Source organism: Geotrypetes seraphini, chromosome 2, assembly GCF_902459505.1.
Source record: "Geotrypetes seraphini chromosome 2, aGeoSer1.1, whole genome shotgun sequence".
NCBI lineage: Eukaryota > Metazoa > Chordata > Amphibia > Gymnophiona > Dermophiidae > Geotrypetes > Geotrypetes seraphini.
In genome coordinates, this window is record NC_047085.1 from 98,876,935 (window position 1) to 98,897,255 (window position 20,321).

Below are 20,321 nucleotides of genomic sequence, written 5' to 3' on the forward strand. Positions count from 1 at the left end.
AATCGATTTTTTGATTTGATTCATTGTCAATGACACAGCTTTTAACGTTTAAACATTTTATTTAACCAAGGCAATATCATGTCAAAGATAGGAATATCCAATCTATAACATGGAGGGACATAATTAAAAAAAAAAAAAAAAAAAGTCTAAGTTCCCTTTAGGTCTTAGGCCCTAGGTGCCCAAGTAGGCAACAGGGAAATGTCCATTCTTGAAAAACAACAGCCAAAATGTATTATTTTTTTTCCAAGAATGGCCTACCTGTACGTTCAGGAGTTTAATTGCCCAGACCACCACTACGTTTACATTTAAGCTCTATTCTCCTCCCGGCAAACTTTCGGGGGGTAGAGGTGTCAGCAGGAGGGACTGGGCAACCCTTCTGGTAGTGAACTTTCAGGGGGGTAGGGGGCGTCAGCAGGAGAGATTGAGCATCCCTCCTAATGTGATCCTTGGGATGGGGGGTGTCATGGGTGCTGGCAGAAGAGATTGGGCATCTCTCCTGCCATGATCATTGGGGGGGGATGGGGGGTTCACGGTTGCCAGCAGGAGAGATTGGGCATCTCTCCTGCCGTGATCATTGGGGGGGAGGTTTCACGGGTTCTCAACATCCAAATATGATACCCCTATACCTCAAATTACTGAGGGGAGTGTGTGGTGCAGTGGTTAGAGCTACAGCCTCAGCATCCTTAAGTTGTGGGTTCAAATCCTACACTGCTCCTTGTGATCCTGGACAAGTCACTTAATCCCCCATTGCACCAGGTATGTTAGATAGCGTGAGCTCGCCAGGACAGAAAGGGAAAATGCTTGAGTACCTGAATGTAAACCGCTTACGGCCTCTTTTACAAAGCCGCGCTAGTGGCCCCAAAGCCCATAGAGAATTAAAGGGCTAGCGCAGCTTTGTAGAAGAGGCCGTTAGGCTATAAGTAGTTTATAAATACTAAAATAAATAAATACACTGGCTCCCATTCAAAGCAAGGTATGTTTTTAAACTATATACACTGATCTTTTTAACCTTAACACCAGACTACATGTTCAATTTAATCAACGTGTCACCAACCATATGAGAATAAATCTTAAAGGAATCAAATTTAAATCTATCCACTCTGCAACCCTCCCATACCCAACAACAAAATGGTGGAAAACTTTACCAGCACAATTAAGGAACACCCCATCCTACCAAAACATTTGTAAAGGCTATGATCACCAGAAACCAAACAAGACACAAAACACTTCACCTATCTCAATAGATGACCAAGTTCCCTACAAACAAGAGGCTAGAGAAATTGGGCTTCTTCTCCCTTGAAAAGAGAAGACTGAGAGGGGACATGATCAAAACATTCAAGATATTAAAGGGAATTGACTTAGTAGAGAAAGAGAGATTGTTCACCCTCTCCAAGGTGAATGAGAGGGCACCTGCTAAAGTTGGAAGGAAATGTAAGGAAGTTCTTCTTCACCCAGAGAGTAGTAGAAATCTGGAACGCTCTTCCAGAGGCTTTTATAGGGGAAAGCACCCTACAGGGATTCAAGACAAGATTGGATAAGTTCCTACTGGAACAGAACATACGCAAGTAAGGCTAGACTCAAATAGGACATTGGTCTTTGACCTAAGGGCCACCGCGTGAGCGGACTGCTGGGCACGATGGACCACTGGTCTGACCCAGCAGTGGCAAATCTAAATCTCTAACCAGAAAAATGACAACTATACCAGAACCTGTAATAGTAATACTACAATGCCAGATATACAGTATAGCCCGTCTTCTCTCCAAACCATATGCCATAATCATTGTGTACTTAACTGTGTCATGAACCCTAATGAAATAATGTAATCCCTGGATATGGCTAGGCTCTTCTAAATTATAAATCACATTGTACTCCTCCTGGGGCAATGCATATTAGCGATCCATAAATACTAATGTAATGTAGTGAAAAGAAACAACCAGATAATTTGATCTTGATGATAAGAGAATCAGAAAATGTTTAACAGTGTTAATTTCCTTCATTCTTTTGGACTTGCTTTTACAGTAACTTTTGAAGCTATGGAAAAGAACATTGTAAGTCCTGTCACACTAATAATCCTGTGTTTGATTGTTTGTGTAATTGTAGATTGGTTTGGCTGTTGGAGATATTGCGGAAGTACAAAGGAATGCTGTACTGAAGAGGATGGCTATGCAGGTAATTGGAATATTTGGAAATTATGCAGGAGTGAATTGGAGAAACTTGGCACATTTGTTCCCTTTCCCCCCTTATACTATAACAGGTCACCTGAATTTAAGCACCATTCAAGTACTTTAAATTTATAGAATACTTTAATTCATGTAAGTAAGTGCATGTTTACCCACGCAAATGGGAGGTGTGTGTTTAGCAGTGTCCTATAATGCAGTGGTTCCAAACCCTGTCCTGGAGGACCACCAGCTAGTCAGGTTTTCGGGATAGCCCTAATGAATATGCAAGAGAGAAATTTGCATATAATGGAGGTGACAGGCATACAAATCTGCCCTATACATATTCATTAGGGTTAAATAGCCAATATTCTCAGTAGAGAAGGGTAAATAATGGGACCGTGCTAAAAATTGTAACATACTCGTATCAGTGATTTAGAGATGGGAATAACTAATGAGATCATTAAATCTGATGATGACACAAAGTTGTTCAAAGCTGTTAAATTGCAAAAGGATTATGATAATTTGCAAGAGGACTTTGTGAAGCTGGGAGACTTGGCATCAACATGGCAGATGACGTTTAATGTGAGCAAGTGCAAAGTAATGAATGTGGGAAAAAGGAACCTGAACCATTGCTATGAGATACAGGGTTCCACATTAGGAGTCACCGCTCAGGAGAAGGATCTAGACGTCATTCTCAAGGATACGTTGAAATCTTCAGCTTAGTATGTGGTGGCAACTAAGAAATCAAATAGAATGATAGGAATTATCAGGAAAGGAGTGGAAAACAAATATGAGAATGTTATAATACCTTTGTATTGTTCCATGGTGCGGCCACACCTCAAATATTATGTGCAAATCTGGTCTCCACATCTCAAAAAAGATATATGGACTCTTTTACAAAGCCGTGATAGCGGTTGCGCTGTGCTAATGGCCCCGAAGCCCATAGAGATTTAAAGAGCTTCGGGGCTGTTGCCGCGCAGCTTTGTCAAAGAGGCCGATAATTGTATAGAATAGAGAAGATAATGAAAATGATAAGAGATGGCACCACTTCCCTATGAGGAAAGGCTAAAGTGACTATGGCTCTTCATCCTGGAGAAGAGACAGTTCAGGGGAGGTCTATAAAATGCTGAATGGAGTGGAATGGGGAGATGTGAATTGCTTGTTTTCTCTTTCCAAAAATACTAGGACGGGGGGCATGTGATGAAGCTACTAAGTTATAGATTTAAAATAAAGTGTAGAAAATATTTCTTTACTCAGCATGAGAATGTGGTAAAAGCAGTTAGCTTAACAGCGTTTTTAAAAGGTTTGGATAACTTCCTAAAATAAAAGTCCATAAGCCATTATTTAAGATTTACTTGGGAAAGATCCACTGCTTATTCCTAGGATATGCAGCATAAAATCTGTTTGAGATGTTGACAGATACTTGTAACCTGAGTTGGCCACTGTTGGAAACAAGATACTGAGCTTGATGGATCTTCAGTCTGTCCCAGTATGGTAACTCTTATATTTTATGTTCTCATGTGTCATTTTGAATTTGAGTACCAGTGCAGTAGGAACAATTAGGGATTACTCCTTCTTTCCCCTACAAGGAAAACCTCTGATAATGCCTGGGGAGGGGGAGCTATGATGATGTCTGAAGAGTGGGTCTAGGGGGCTTGTGATGATATCCTTAGGGGGTTATTGTTGGTGTTAGAAGGTTGAGCAGAAGTTGATGGAGATATGTTGAGAGATGGGGATTGGTATTTGGTAGAAAAATATCTGTGCTGGGTGGCGTGAGTGCTGGCAGCTATAGTGTGGATAGTAAAATCATCATCTGCTCATGTAGCTGCTGGTACTGTTGGTAAAGCTACGCTTAATCATGTTCTTTTTGTGCACATGAACATCTATGAATTCACTGTCATGTATGTGTCGGCAAATATATGTGTATTTGCTAGCATCAATATAGGGGTTTTGCAAACGACTCCTTATTTGGCACAGCCTTTTGCAAAATACTGGAGAAACCTGAGCAAGTTCCACGCCCCTATCCTACAGTTCTGTCTAAAATTAAGCTTCATGTTGATTATGGAACCAAGGTGTGACGATTGTCTGTGCTAGTTTTAATTCATTTGTTTCAAGATCTAGGAAGCAGTAGTCTTTAAAGAAGACAAGCTTGGTCTGTGGTGCATGGGCTGATGGGATGAATCAGGACCAGTTAACTCAGAAGTCTGCACTTATGCAGACATCTTAGAAAATTAGATGCAGATGCATAAATACATCTTTTAAATGTCTTACCTGTTCACATTGGGTCATGTTCTATAAATGGTGCTGAAACTGAGGTGATGGGAAAAAGCTATGCTCAGTGCTATTCTTGGCTGAATTACTTCAGTCAATCAGGGCCAATGTTAGAGGGGGGGTGTGTATGTCAAACAGAGCAATTGCCTCGAACCTTGTGGCTTTAGGCGAGCCTCTTAAAAGCTGGTATGTTTCCCCTTGTCTCCACCCTCATCTGGAGTGCCCTGGCCTTCACGGTCTAACTTTAAAAAGTAATTATGGTCTGCAGAGTATGATTCCACCAGTAATGTGGGAGAACTGTTACGCTGTGATGAAGATGGCTGCTAAACTTACAATTTGCACCAAAGAGGAACATTGATCTGTCATATGTTTGAAAATTGTCATATGAATGTTACTGATACAGAGTGCTCTGGACTTCCTGCAACAGCCATTATCATACAGAATGAAGAAAGAGTCCTCGAACTGATTCACGAAAACAAAAGAATTACGGTTGGTCAGATGGCAGAAAAGCTGAATGTCAGTGATGAATCTGCGTATTCCCTAATTCACGACAGCCTTAACTTCCATAAAGTGGGTGCCAGGTGGGTGCTGACAGAGGAGCAAAAGCGTAAGCACTTAGATATTTGTTCTCTACACTTGACCCGTTATTATGAAGAAGGTGAAAACTTTCTGCAGCAGATAGTCACCGGTGATGAAATGTGGGCTCACACTATGAGCCAGAAAGCAAGCGGCAGAGTATGCAATGGAAGCATCCATCATCTCCTGTAGCAAAGAAATTCTATGACGATGACGTGAAAGCGGCGGTGCATCAGTGGCTAAGCGCTCAACCAAAAACATTCTTTTCTGATGGCATTAAGAAGTTAGTAGGACACTGGGAAAAATATATCTTCAAAATGGGGTGATTAAATGAAAAAGTGATGTAATTTGCTTTTGAGATATAGTACTCCCCTGAAATCCGTGAATTTTGAAAAACCATGAATATGGTTTTTTACTGTCAAAAGGCAGGAGAGGACAGCTGGACCGCCGGCGGGTACAGAAAATCACTCGCGGTATGCTACAACCGCCACTTCCTGTTACTAAAGTCAGGCTACACCAATCAGGAGCTGCTTTGACACGCCTGATTGGTGTAACCATTACTTTAGTACAAGGAAGTGGTGGTCAGAAAATACCGTGAATTACTGAGTCCGTGATTCGCGAACCACGAATTCGTGGGGGGTTTACTGTATTTAATAAATAGAGTTAAAAAAATAAAAGTGAGGAAACTTTTTGAAGATCCCTCACAAGTGGTAAGTGACCATACAGTCACTCCACATCTGATCTAGCTTGCCACATGACTTGCAACTTAGACCAGTTTCTGAAGTCTTGTTTAAATGTACATAGGACTTGCCTTGAGTTTAGGCACCCAAGTATTTACCCCCATTGCCTTTCTATTACCCATCTTCTCCCCTGGTGACGTAGGAAGATAAAGTTTCATTGTACTGTAGGAACAGCATTATATCTGTGCTATTAGAATGTTCTAATGTCTACGTATTAGATGTTCCATTGATGGTATTCTGATGTTGTATTATATCTGTGTTATTGAATGTTCTTCTATGCTGTCTATTAAGGTATTATTTGTATTGTACTGACATTTACCTTATTTCTGTTTCATTATTGTTTTTTACAGTGCTGTTAAATGTGAATGTTTCTGATACTGTTTCATGTTAGTCTCATTACTGTTTGCATTTGCAATTTCCAAGTTTATCTCATTGACTGTATTTATTTCAAATATTTGTTCATTTTGTTATTGTCATGCTGTTAACAAAATTGTAAGTTTCATGTTACACTGTACCTGCTATACACTATCTTCGATGAATCTCTTCATAAAGGCAGTTAATAAAAATCCCAATAAATAATACATTTTGTGAATGCCCCTAATCTAGCCATGCCCCTTTAATGGCCACACCCTCTTTTGAGTTAGGTGCAATTCAATTTAGGATTCCAGTGTTATAGAGTAGCGTGCAGCCAGATCTGTGTCCAAATCATAACTATTGCCAATTCCGTGTTTGTTAACTCCAATAACTAACACCCTCTTTTACTAAGGTGCGCTATGTTTTTTAGCATGCGCTAAACGCTAACATGTGCATGTTATCGGACTAAAGAGGACTGCAAAGAATTGCAAAGGGACTTGAACAAACTAGGGGAATGGGCGACGAGATGGCAGATGAAGTTCAACGTTGAGAAATGTAAAGTATTATATGTGGGAAGCAGAAACCCGAGGTACAACTATACGATGGGAGGGATGTTATTGAATGAGAGTATCCAAGAAAGGGACTTGGGGGTAATGGTGGACATGACAATGAAGCCGACAGCACAGTGCGCAGCGGCCGCTAAGAGAGCGAATAGAATGCTAGGTATAATCAAGAAGGGTATTACAGCCAGAACGAAAGAAGTTATCCTGCTGTTGTATCGGGCGATGGTGCGTCCATATCTGGAGTACTGCATCCAATATTGGTCACCGTACCTTAAGAAGGACATCCCCGGAGAAGAGGAGACTTAGAGGGGATATGATAGAAGCTTACAAGATCATGAAGGGCATAGAGAGAGTAGAGAGGGACAGATTCTTCAAACTTTCAAAAAATAAAAGAACAAGAGGGCATTCGGAAAAGTTGAAAGGGGACAGATTCAAAATGAATGCTAGGAAGTTCTTCTTTACCCGTGTGGTGGACACCTAGAATGCGCTTCCAGAGGATGTAATAGGGCAGAATACGGTACTGGGGTTCAAGAAAGGATTGGACAATTTTCTGCTGGAAAAGGGGATAGAGGGGTATAGATAGAGGATTACTGCACAGGTCCTGGACCTGTTGGGCCGCCGCGTGAGCGGACTACTGGGCACGATGGATCTCAGGTCTGACCCAGCGGAGGCATTGCTTATGTTCTTATGTTATCCTATGGTCAAGTTAGCGGTTAGCGCACATGTTGATTTAGCGCATGCTAAACGCGTGTTAAAATGCTCAGTACACCTTAGTAAAGGAGGTCCTAAATCACTGGAGCTCATAGCTAATTATTTTGTGCACAGATCTGGTATCTGCCCAATTTTGGGCATCCAAATTTGGGCAACCTTTATAGAATCATAGGAATTACCAAGTCCCGCAAGAACTGACAGCAGCCATTCAGGGAGCAGCACAAGCACAGGCTGGAGCGCAAACAGCTCGCTGGGCCCGAGATAATGAGGCAGCTGTCTAGCAAGGGAGAGGCAGGATCATGGAAAGCTTGCTTCTGCCGATACACCACTGGACCGCCAGGATTTAAGGGGGATTTAAAAAGGTATGACGGGGGGGATTAAAAATTGTTATATTCGCTCCATAAGATGCACAGACATTTTCACCCACTTTTTTGGGGGACAAAAAGTACATCTTCTGGAGTGAAAAATACGGTATTCCTATTTTGTGCTAAGAAAGCTATATTATACTAATATTTTTTTGTATCCATATAAATAGGTCAGTCTCCATACTAGCTTAGAGAAGAAATTGCCTTATTGGTGCTTAAAAAGAGTGGACCAGATGTTCATCCGTACATATCCAAACAAACCCAAGCTATGTGGACTGATGGTAAGTACTGTAAAGCAGTCTCTTTATTTAATTAGAAAATTCTATGGCCTAGTTCAGTTAGAAGTTTGATTGAAAGGAAAACCTATATTGACCATTCTGAATACCTTGTCTGGTTTTAAAAGCTAATAAGTTCTAAACTAATAATTTCTGACCTAGGCAGAAGTCCTTTTGGGAGAGCCTTAAAGGTGGACTGCGGGGATCAGGTATTCTTTTCACCGCCCCACTACTACACTCCTGCCTTTGCCACATTAAAGTATACCTTTTCTGGTGGGGATTCTAAACCCTACTAGCCAAAGAGGTATCCTTGCAAGTCTTGTTTGTGCTGCCAGAGCAGCATTCAAGTTGGCAGTGCATTTCAGCTGCCTACACTGGAATCTCATGCATGCTCAGTTCAGTTGCTGAAGTGAGCATGCACGAGAGACCCTGTATCAGTGGCTGGAGCATGCCAGCTGACTTAAATGCTACTCTGGCAGCACAGATGGAACCCGTGAGTAGACCTATTCAGATGGCAGGGCTTGGCATCTCTGTCATTTAAATTAAAAAATATATTTTCCTTAAATGGTTGGACACTGAAGCTCCCAATCTCCCCATGTGGCATTCTCAGATGATTCTTCTTTTGGCTTGGGAGTGTAGAGATGTGCCTGATCTTTCCACATTGAGAGGGGAGCGTTTTACGGCTGTTTTGGAGCATTTTTGGAACACCATGACTCCAGTGGCTCGCAGTCATATATTGAATTGTTGATTGCACTTTTGCTTTACTTATTTGTGTTGATGTTTTATGTGTTTGCCGTTGGGACCTGGTCCTGTGGGAGGTGGAGGGGGAGGAATGTTTTATGTTTAACTGTTATTGGAGCACTGCTTGTTGGGCTGAATCTTGGTACCTGTGTTTTACCTGCTCTGATACTAATAAAAATTATTTTGCCATAAAGCAGAGGTGAGGAGGCCCAGGCACCCGTGACTACCACCACCCCCTCCCCAGTGGCAAAGCCACTGATATAAAGTAGTGATTCCTGTATTATTATTAAAGTATTGTGTAGGAATGTACAAAATTGGTATGTACTGTAATTTATATCAAATATGCCAGGAGGTTCATTAATAAAACATTCATTTATCAAGAGCTGCTGTTTTTAAAATGTATACTGTTGAGCAGAAAATATTTAGCTCTGTTATAAGAAGTTCTTGTGGTTCCGCTTACTGAGTCTCTAGAGTTGGGAGTAGTACTGGAGGACTAGAGAAGGGTGGATGTGGTCTCTCTCCGCAAAAGTGAAAGTAAGGAAGAAGTAGGGAATTACAGGCCGGTAAGACTGACCTCTGTGGTAAGCAAATTAATGGAAACACTTTTTAAACAGAGAATGGGGAAGTTTCTGGAATCCTGTGGAATACAGGAGCAGAGGCAACATGGATTCACTAGAGGTAGGTCTTGTTGGACAAATCTGATCAATTTCTTTGACTGGGTGACCAGAGAATTGGATAGAGGGAAGGCACTAGATGTGGTGTATTTAGATTTTAGCAAAGCCTTTGACAGCATTCTACACAGATGTCTAATAAATAAACTGAGTGTCCTCGGGATGGGTCCCAAAGTGACAGGATGGGTCAAGAATTGGTTGATTGGAAGGCGACAGAGGGTAGTGGTCAATGGAGATCGCTCTGAGGTAAGGGGTGTCAACAGTGGTGTGCCTCAAGGTTCTGTTTTTGGGTCTGATCTTTTTAACATTTTTATAAACGATATTGCTGAAGGGCTGTCGGGAAATATTTGCCTCTTTGCGGATGATACCAAAATCTGCAATAGAGTACACACCCAGGATGGTGTGAATAACATGAAGAAAGACCTGGCAAAGCTAGAAAAATGGTCTGAAATTAATGCTAAGAAATGCAAGGTCATGCATTTGGGCTGCAAAAACCCAAGGAAACGGTAAAGTTTAGGGGGTGAAGAACTTATGTGCACAACAGAAGAGCGGGACTTGGGTGTGACTGTATGTGACAATCTTAAGGTGGCCAAACAGGTTGAAAAGGTGACGGCGAATGCTAGAAGGATGCTAGGTTGCATAGGGAGAGGTATGGCCAGTAGGAAAAAGGAGGTATTGATGCCCTTGTATAAGCCTTTGGTGACACCTCATTTAGAATATTGTGTACAATTCTGGAGGCCGCACCTTCAAAAAGATATAAAAAGGATGGAGTCGGTCCAGAGGAAGGCTTCGGTCCAGAGATGGTCTTCGTCATAAGGCGTATGGGGACAGACTTAAAGATCTCAATATATATACTTTGAAGAAAAGGCGGGAGAGGGAAATATGATAAAAACGTTTAAATACCTACGTGATGTAAATGCACATGAGTCGAGTCTCTTTCATTTGAAAGGAAGTTCTGGAATGAGAGGACATAGGATGACGTTAAAAGGTGATAGTCTCAGGAGTAATCTAAGGAAATACTATTTTTTACAGAAAGGGTGGTAGATGCGTGGAACAGTCTCCGGGTAGAGGTGGTGGAGATAGAGACTGTGTCTGAATTCAAGAAAGCCTGGGATAGGCATGTGGGATCTCTTAGAGAGAGGAAGAGATAATGGTTACTGCGGATGGGCAGACTGGATGGGCCATTTGGCCTTTATTTGTCATCATATTTCTATGAAACTAGGTGATTTCTAGAAGAAATATAAACTCTAGGTAGGTAGTCATTTATTTTAAATTGTCTGCCTATATGCAAAGTTCATAGGTACTTTATTACTGTGCATATTTTATGTAATTTTCAAAAATAAAATATGTACTCTTCCCTGTGACAACTGAAAATTGGTCAACTTTGCACCAGCTATTTGTGAGCTATGCTGGAAAACCCACACAAAACAATGCTCCTTCCTAGCAGCTTCTTCCTAGCAGCTGAAACGTAACAGGAAGAGAGTCACCTACCTGGCTTCTGCTGCTTTACTAGTCCTTGAAAAAAATGTCCACTTTGTATTTTGACCCAGATGTGTACACTGTTTCCCACTCTTGTTCCCACTCCTGTGATCTCCTAAACAAGCCCACAACCCTGAGTCAGTTTGTGCAGGCTGCAAAGGAAGATGTGTCTTGGCTGCATTAATGACTATTTAACCATACATGGTCATTTTAGCTTTTCCACAGTGGGATAAATTCAATAAATAGCTCTAAACTTTAGGTGCCAGAATGATGCACACTGAGTGCAAATTCTGTGATGACAGTTTCATGTGAAACTGCTGTTCATAGAACACTAATATAAAAGATGCGGAACCTGAGGTGATTTCCCTGTTACGTATCCATGGGGATCTTGATCACATACAGTAGCGTTTAGGTTTTAGAAACAGTTGCTAAAGCATCATCAAGTCAATCTATTTGGGATTATGAATTAGGTATCTTCTTTTCAGAAGACCAATGGACTTACCTGTGGATGAAGTCTAATAGACCCGTACATTCAGCTTCGATTTTAAAACTGTTTATTATGTTATGCATAAAGAAGTATGGACACCTATTTATTTTTTATTCAATTTTCTATACCGTTCTCCCAGGGGAGCTCAGAAAGGTTTTACATGAATTTATTTAGGTACTCAAGCATTTTTCCCTGTCTGTCCTGGCAGGCTCACAATCTATCTAATGTACCTGGGGCAATGGGGAGATTAAGTGACTTGCCCAGGGTCACAAGGATCAGCGTGGGTTTGAACCCACAACCTCAGGGTGCTGAGTGCACCACACTCTCCCCTATTCATCAGCAGAGATCACAATTCTGTGATATTTACTAAGCAGCAGGTGAAACCAACCAAAGACTGTTTTTCAATATGGTTTAGAAGCCATATATATATAATTTTTTCTAGCATACTTAAATAAATAAATTTAAAAAATATATAAATATATATATATATATATATATTTTTTTTTTTTTAATTTATTTATTTAAGTATGCTAGAAAAAATTACACAAAAATTGCTAAGGCACTTTAAGAAATTTACAAGGATATAAAAGATAAAAGAAAAAAAAAAGGTTTTTTGCTGATGACTGAAATGAGAGCCAAGTGAAATTGTCTCTCTTGAGACCCGAATGGGTCAGAAGTTCTAACTCTGAGGATTTTTTTCCCTTTTGAGAACAGTACCTAAGATCAACAATTTAAATAAGTTTCTAGAGTAAAGACTGCTTAGTGAAAACACAATTATAGTGGGTTTATTAACTATGTAATCCTGGGATTAGGACCACTAGGGGCTCTTTTTACGACGGTACGCTAGCGTTTTTAACGCACGCACCGGATTAGCGGGCAACTACCGCCTGCTCAAGAGGAGGTGGTAGTGTCTAGCACGTGCAGCATTTTAGCGCGCACTATTCCACATGTTAAGGCCCTAACACACCTTCGTAAAAGGACCCCTAGGTCTTACTTGTAAAAATTTAAATCCTGCACATTGTTGTGGAAGTTGCTTCCACAGATTGTCCAGTGTGAGGGTCATCTTCAACGGACTCTCTACCCCACTTAAACTGCTTGCTCCAAAATTTTACTTTGTAGGATGATGGGACAGACGCACCATAAATTGCAGTCATACGTTCATGGATCTCCTTTGGCTTTTCCCCTTCTTTTGTGAGAAACTTTATCACTGAATTGTGCTCCAAATCTTCAGTAGCAGTTTCTTACATGATTCACACAAGGACTCTCCTGACATCCTGCCTCTTCGAGTGTTAGACTCGCACTGAGCTGCAACTGTGCATGAGCAAGCTTGAGACGTGTCACAACATGCACAGACTTGTTTCAACACACTTGCTACTTGCTTTTATACTCAGTTAGATAAATTATTGAATAAGTGTTAAAAAGGTACCTACATATGACATTTTATACATCTCTGAGCCCCTTACTCTAGCCACGGTGATTTATGGTGATTATGGTCTAAATACCACCTTGACGGAAGCTTCGGCTCGTCTGCTTAAAGCATTGATTTCCATTGCCATCAAATTAATGCTGACCCATTGGAAAACTCATCTGCTCTGTCACACTCAGCTTGGTGGAATATGGTCTGTCTGACAGCTAAATACGAACTTTATGCAGCAGATAAGAAAGGTATACTATCCAAGACCCAGTCCATCTGGCAACCCTTAACTGATTTATGTGCTGATCTATAATGTTATGATGTATCTATGCTATTGCCCTATTTCTGAAGCATTATGATGAGAATTTAGATTGCTGTCTCTGGTTTTTATAGCTGAATGGTCATTTATTATTTCTCGTCAAATGGTGGGGGGAGAAGGGTGGGAGGGTATTTTGGTTTTCTTATGAGTGCAAATAATGTGGAGGGGGGTTTATTATATGTCTTCATATGTTTGATAAAAGTTATTGATTGGGGGGGAAGGATATGAGATATGAATTAGATTTTAATAGGATATTAAGTGATGCACTTAAATATAAATTGATGTTATATGTTGTTGCACTTATTGTAAGTTTTAAAAATGAATATGAATATTTAAAAAAAAAAAAAAAAAAGAATTTAGATTGCTGTCTCTGTTTTTTGTGGCTGAACAGTCATTTATTATTTCTCATTATTTTTGCTTACTATATGATTTTTCAATGATTTATTTTTGCATATTTTCTTGATTTTCAGTAATGCGCTGTCTGTACCTGGCTATCCTGTTCAATGATAATCTGTTAATGCATTACTATTGTTCTGCTTGAACTTACCTTGGTTGTATTCTTTGTTTATTGTACTACTTAAATGCCACTATAAAGCTTGACCTGAAAAAAAAGGTACCTAAAGAGACCAGATAACCACTGCAGAGATCAAGTAAAGACCCCTTCACACACCACAAAGATCAGAATACAAAAGTACATACCTGTTTCCAGGAAAGCTTAGCAGACCTACACACAGGTGTTTTAAGTAGCCTAGTGGGTGGGCTAGTGAACCATAGAGAGGAGTAGCAAGTCCCATAAGCCACTCTAACCACTACATTTATGGTGGAAAGTTTGAGCCCACCAAAACCCACCCAAAACCTATTGTACTGCCATAGAGCTGACACCTGCAGCCATAAGTGCTATTGGGGTGGTATACAGGTAGATCTCCTGCAGCTGGTTATGATTTGTGATGGGGCAGTTAAACAGGTGAGGGGTAGATTTTTTTTTTAATGAGATATTCATTAAAATGCTGAGGGTCAACACGATAATGGCTCTAGTGTTACTAAATATCTCATAGGTTAAGGGAACAAGCAGCACCAAATGCAGGCTGTTTCTGAGTTGACCCCACCAGGACCTTTCCTGTGCCACGTCCCACCCATGATGTACTTCCTGTGAATTGGACTGACCCGGAAGCAGCCTGTATTTGGTGTTGCTTTTGCTGGCGACCTGCCATGTGTTTGCATACTGACGAGAAAGGGATGATGATGAAGTGCTGGACCTGTGATGGGGGGAATGAAGAGCTTGTAGCAAAGGAGGGCAGCAGCAGTGAGAAAGCAGAAGAGCAGTGTCTCTGGTGGTTAGGCTGTGAAGTGACCCAGGACAGCTGCACGGCTTCTTATCGGAAGATACACAGCTATGCAGCTGCACAGCTTAAGGGGAATATTGATCTGGGCCTATATGTATAATGTATGAGTAAATGATAGCACCCAGTTTTTAGAATTGCCCTTCACATATCCCAATAAAGCTCTGCAAGTATATTTTTTTAATATTTAATTTTAAAATTTAATTTTTAAAAACTTTTTTGTTTATTTTTACAGGGTTTTTTCCAATCTATATTTTTGGCTGAAGAAATAACAATGGATGTACAAAATTCAGATAAAATGGAGCTTGAACTTTGGAAGCAAAAGAACAGGTGTATATTTACATTATCCATTTACTATTCCCCTCTTTGACTAAGTTGCGCTAACCGATTAGCACACACTAATTGAATTAGCGCGTGCTAATGCTTCTATATACTAACATGCACGCATTAGCGTATAGTGCGTGCTAAATTGATTAGCGTATGCTAATCGGTTAGTGCACCTAAGTAAGAGAGGGCCTATGATTTCATACGTATCCTTTTTTGATAAAGGAATGGTTATTGTCCCCCCAAAATTGAGAGCATCTTAAGATAATACTGATAAGGAAACATTAAATTTGAGTAAAAGACTGATTCTTAAAGCATTTATTAGAAATTAATTTATGAATCATTTTGGGGTCCTGTTATTATTTATTTATTTGTTTATTCAATTATTTAGCCTGTCCTCCCAAATGAGCCCAGAACGGGTTACAAAGAACATTCGCAATATGATCGAGACAGGCAGAGATGACATAATTTACAATATAGACATGACAATAAAACATCGACCACTCTCTCCTCTTGTTCAGGCTAAAGTCCATCGGAATCCGTGACAATGCACTTCAATGGTTCTCTTCATTCCAGACCGACAGATCGCAGAGAGTTCTACTAGGAAAATCCTTATCTGAACCTAAATTACTCCACTATGGAGTGCCTCAGGGAGCCTTACTATCACCTCTCATCTTAAGCCTCTATGTCAAACCAGTACTGAACATAGCGGAATAACACCAAATCATAATCCACTCTTTCGCTGACGACCTACAACTCTACCTCCCCCTAGGCTGACACTGAGACACACAAATCTATAACCTCCAATCTTGTTTAACTGAAATAAAGACCTGGATGACTGGAAACAAGTTACAGTTAAATGAATCCAAGACAGAACTTCTCTGGATCCACAAAGACCTATGTGTATACCCCCGTCCGTCCTTTTCCTGGGGCACAAACACCCTTACACCCAAAGACAACATCTGCAGCATAGGAGTAACTCTTGACTCTAACTTATCAATGACAGATCATGTATCCAAACTAGCATCATCCTCCTTCTACTACCTCCGTCAGCTAAAAACCATACGTGCATACTTCTCTGAATCCGAATTTGCCCAACTACTCTACGCTTTTGTACTATTCCGCATAGACTATTGTAACACTCTACTAGTGGGCCTGCCTACCAAAACTCTCTCCCGCCTCCAAAGGGTACAAAACATTGCAATCCGCCTTTTGAAAAACCTAGGCATCTGAGACCATGTTACCCCTGCATTAGCTTCCATGCACTGGCTGCCCATTCAAAAACGCTGCACCTTCAAGGCCCTGCTCCTCGTTTTCAAAACCTTCCATGAAACGATTCCATACTACATGAAAACTAAACTACAAATCTACTTCCCAAAGCAACCACTAGGTCCCAAGGAGAAAAACGATTGACCATACCTCCCAGCCGCTCCCTCAAAACTGAAACAGCCCGCAAATGCTCCTATTCACATTTCATACCCAGACTTTGGCACATCATCCCCCTATCTGTTAGATCACTAGATGGACTCTGGAATTTCAAGAAGGCCGTGAAAAACCTTCCTCTTTACAAACCCAGCGCCTTAAAGTCATTCACCAGAAATGCCACTCATTCAACGCACCTACGCCACCTAAACTCACCAGATGCTACTTAGTGCATATGTTTTATTGTCATGTCTATATTGTAAATTATTGTCATGTCTATAATATAATTTATGTAAATTATGTCATCACTGTCCTGTCTCGATTGTTATGGATGGAATTGTAACCCGTTCTGGGCTCCTGTGGGAGGACGGGTTAAAAAAATTGAATACATAAATAAAAGTAGCATCTTATGAGATTAGGTGGTGTAGGTGCGTTGACTCTAAATGGCAATTCTGGGTGCATGTCCTTAAGGCACTGGGTTTGTAAAGAGGAAAGTTTTCACTGCCTTCCTGAAGCTCCAAAGTCCATCTAGTGTTCTAACAGATGGGGGTTGGGGGGAAGATTGTGTGCCAAAGTCTCGGTATGAAATGTAGGTTGGAGCGTTTGCAGGCTGTTTCAGTTTTGAGGGAGCGGCCAGGAGGTATGGTCAGTCATTTTTCTCCTTGGGAGCTCAGTGGTCGCTTTGAAAAGTAGATTTGTAGTTTAGTTTTCATGGAAGGTTTTAAAAGCGAGGACCAGGGCCTTGAAGGCTCAGCGTTTTTGAATGGACAGCTAGTGCATGGAAGCTAATGCAAGGGTAATGTGGTCGCTGATACCTAGGTTTTTCAGAATACAATATCAAAAACCCAATGGGGAATATCAAGACAGTCAAAATACACAAAATCCCCTGATACAAACCCAGAGAGGTAGATAGCACTGCAAACAAACTGCCACAGCCATCAAAAGGGGGGAAGCAATTTTTTTTATCAATATACAGTCAAACCTCGGTTTGCGAGTAACCCGGTTTGCGAGTGTTTTGCAAAATGAGCAAAACACTCAGCAAACTTTTGACTCGCAAACCGAGTGTTGACTCGATTTGCGAGCACCCCCCCCCCCCACCGATAACCAGTATCGCCCCCCCCCCCGCTCGCAAAGGCCCCCTCGCTCCAACCGGCATCCCTCCCCGCGCGAACCGGCCCCCCCGTCCGAACAATTTAAACTTACCCCCCTCCCCCTCCGTCTGGCACCGGCACGCAGGCACAGATCGTGCCGGTGCCTAGAAGATCCGGCTTCTGCCTGCCTTGAGCATGCATCTGGGCATTCTCGGCGAGAGGGAGAATTAGAAGTCCTTGAGCATGTGCAGATGCATGCTCAAGGCAGGCAGAAGCCGGAAGATCTTCTAGGCACCGGCACGATCTGTGCCTGCGTGCCGGTGCCAGACGGGTGGGGGTAAGTTTAAGTTGTTCAGGCGGGGGGGGGGGGCTGGTTTGCGCGCAAGGGGGGGGGCGGTGCCGGTTGGAGCGAGGGGGCCTTTGCGAGCGGGGGGGGGGGAGCGTTGCCGGTTATCGGGGGTGGGGGGTGGGAACGTATCAAAGCGAGTTTCCATTATTTCCTATGGGGAAACTCGCTTTGATAAACGAGCATTTTGGATTACAAGCATGCTCCTGGAACGGATTATGCTCGTAATCCAAGGTACCACTGTGTCTGAAATAAATAATGTGAGGCCTCAGTGCAATAGTAAAAGCTATGGTGCGCTGATTACCAGTGCTCCTGACTTACCATATTTAGAGCGGGGCTATCTCTCAAGCCTCGCTGGGCCCCACAGTGCACAAATAGTAGTGAATAATAAAGTGCAAGTGCAATAAATAAATTAGGTCAGTAAAGTTAGAATGCAGTGCTATCGATGATTCAAGGTTAAGGCTCAGAACCAGCGTGGTACATTAAACTTATCTGCAGTAGCTGCTAGGAAAGTCCATATCCGTCATTCTCAAAATGCTTTTCTCAATTTCCAAATGAGGCGTAACAAAATCGCCAAGTATAGCTCAACTGGACCAGTTTCAGGAAAAATACCCTTCTTCAGGAGCTTAAAGAAAAAAACTTTTTGTAGAAAGAACAAGCCACAGGTTTGTGAGACGCCACTGGTGAGACAGAATGGGAGAGGGGTGGAACAATTTAAAATAGTTGAACATCGCGTCATCTTCAACTAGCTTTATGGGCAACGTACAAACAAACACGAGGAGGATCACAGCAAAGCGCTCCATTCAATAGTATCGTTTAGTCTAGCAGGACTTACAGTATCCATTTCAACAATCCTATATTTCTCACTTAGATGAAGATAAGATCTTTTATCACCAATCCAGGTTTAGGCTATTTGTTCAAGTACCAGCTACTTCAAATCCAAGAACGCATGCGCTTTCTCCATACAGTGTGTGGCCATGGGGGTAGCAGTGACCTCATGCAGAAGCCTACTCTTGTGTTCTGTCAGTCTGGTGCATCGTACATCCCACATACATAAGAGGACAAGGGCATAAGATGACATACACCATACCCATGGAGTTGCAAGTTGTGCAGCCCATAAGCTTCTAAATTTTCCCAGTATGGGGATGTTTAAAGGTATCCCCACTCAGGGACAACTCGCATACTGCACAGCTTTCACATGCCTTGTGACCCTGGTATTCGCGAGACCCACATACATCATTCAGATTTTTTACAGTGGTAAGGTGGTTAGCCAAATTCTTGGGTCTTGAATAGGTAACACAGGGCCCCTCACTGAATACAGTATGCATAGACAGACCATGCTAATGTTGGCGAATATTGTCTGCCACTTGGGAAGCCTTATCAGACTAGGAGAAGACACACACATGCTTTTCCGGGGGGGGGGGGGGGGGGGGGCAGGGGGCGGTGTTGCGGTTGAGTAACAGCGTAGGATTGGCGTATAGGGCTCTACGATAAGCTTGCTGTATGGTCCATTCAGAAGGCAGATTGCAGCATTTTGCACCCTTTGGAGGCAGGAGAGAGTTTTGGTAGGCAGGCCCACTAGTAGTGTGTTACAATAGTCTAGTGGGATAGTATGAAAGCGTAGAGTTGTTGGGAAAATTCAGGTTCTGAGAAGTATGCACGTATGGATTTTAGCTGGCGGAGGTAGTAGAAGGAGGATGATACTAGTTTGGATACATGATCTGTCATTGATAAGTTAGAGTCGAGAGTTATTCCTAGGCTGCATTGTCTTTGAGTGTAAAGGTGTTTGTGCCCCAGGAAAAGGACGGACGGGGGGTATACGCATAGATTTTTGTGGATCCAGAGTTCTGTCTTTAATTCATTTAACTGTAACTTGTTACCGGTCATCCAGGTCTTTATTTCAGTTAAACAAGACTGGAGGTTATATATTTGTGTGTCTCGGTGTCAGCCTAGGGGGAGGCAGAGTTGTAGGTCACCTGCGACAGAGTGGATTCTGATTCGGTGTTTTTCCGCTATGTTCAGTACTGGTTTGACATAGAGGCTAAAGATGAGATGTGATAGTAAGGCTCCCTGAGGCACTCCATAGTGGAATGGTTTGAGCTCAGATATGGATTTTCTGAGATCTGTCGTTCAGGAATGAAGAGAACCATCAAAGTGAATTATCACGGATTCCGATGGACTTTAGCCTGGTGCGCTAATTGATTTTAGTGTGTGCTAAATGCTATAATGCCCATAGGAATATAATGAATGTCTTAGCATTTAGCATGCACTAAATTGGTTAGCACATCTTAATAAAAGGACCCTTTGTGTATTATCAGCACTTAAGGATGCATTTATTAAAGTGCGCTACTGTGTTCACGGAAGCGTTTGTTTGTTGTTTACCGTAAAGCTCATTTTATGCAGTAGGACCGTTTTTCTAATATTGCATATTAGTGTATGTTAATGTGGTAGTGCTGCTTAGTAAATCTAGTACTCTGAGGTATGAGTAATTTTTTTATAAAGTATGTTTTGCATATGGACAAAGGATGTTATTGTATAACACAAGGAGTATACAGGCTTAAAAATTACACACGGAAAGAGGGTGCCAACTTTTAAACAGACCATGGATAAGCATTTCCAGGAGCATAGTTAAGACAGAATTGGGACAGAGTTGTGATATACCTGCATATTTTA

General features: G+C 41.6%; 1 protein-coding gene across 1 annotated transcript in view; it reads left to right on the top strand.

Moving 5' to 3' along the window:
- The window catches only part of TRPA1 (transient receptor potential cation channel subfamily A member 1), a 199,799-nt gene that overhangs the window by 172,242 nt on the left and 7,236 nt on the right, over positions 1-20,321 (top strand). The window contains exons 25-27 of the mRNA XM_033929784.1: positions 2,101-2,169; positions 7,910-8,020; positions 14,701-14,795. Coding sequence (XP_033785675.1) covers positions 2,101-2,169; positions 7,910-8,020; positions 14,701-14,795 — 275 coding nt within the window. The remainder of the gene's footprint in view (positions 1-2,100; positions 2,170-7,909; positions 8,021-14,700; positions 14,796-20,321) is intronic.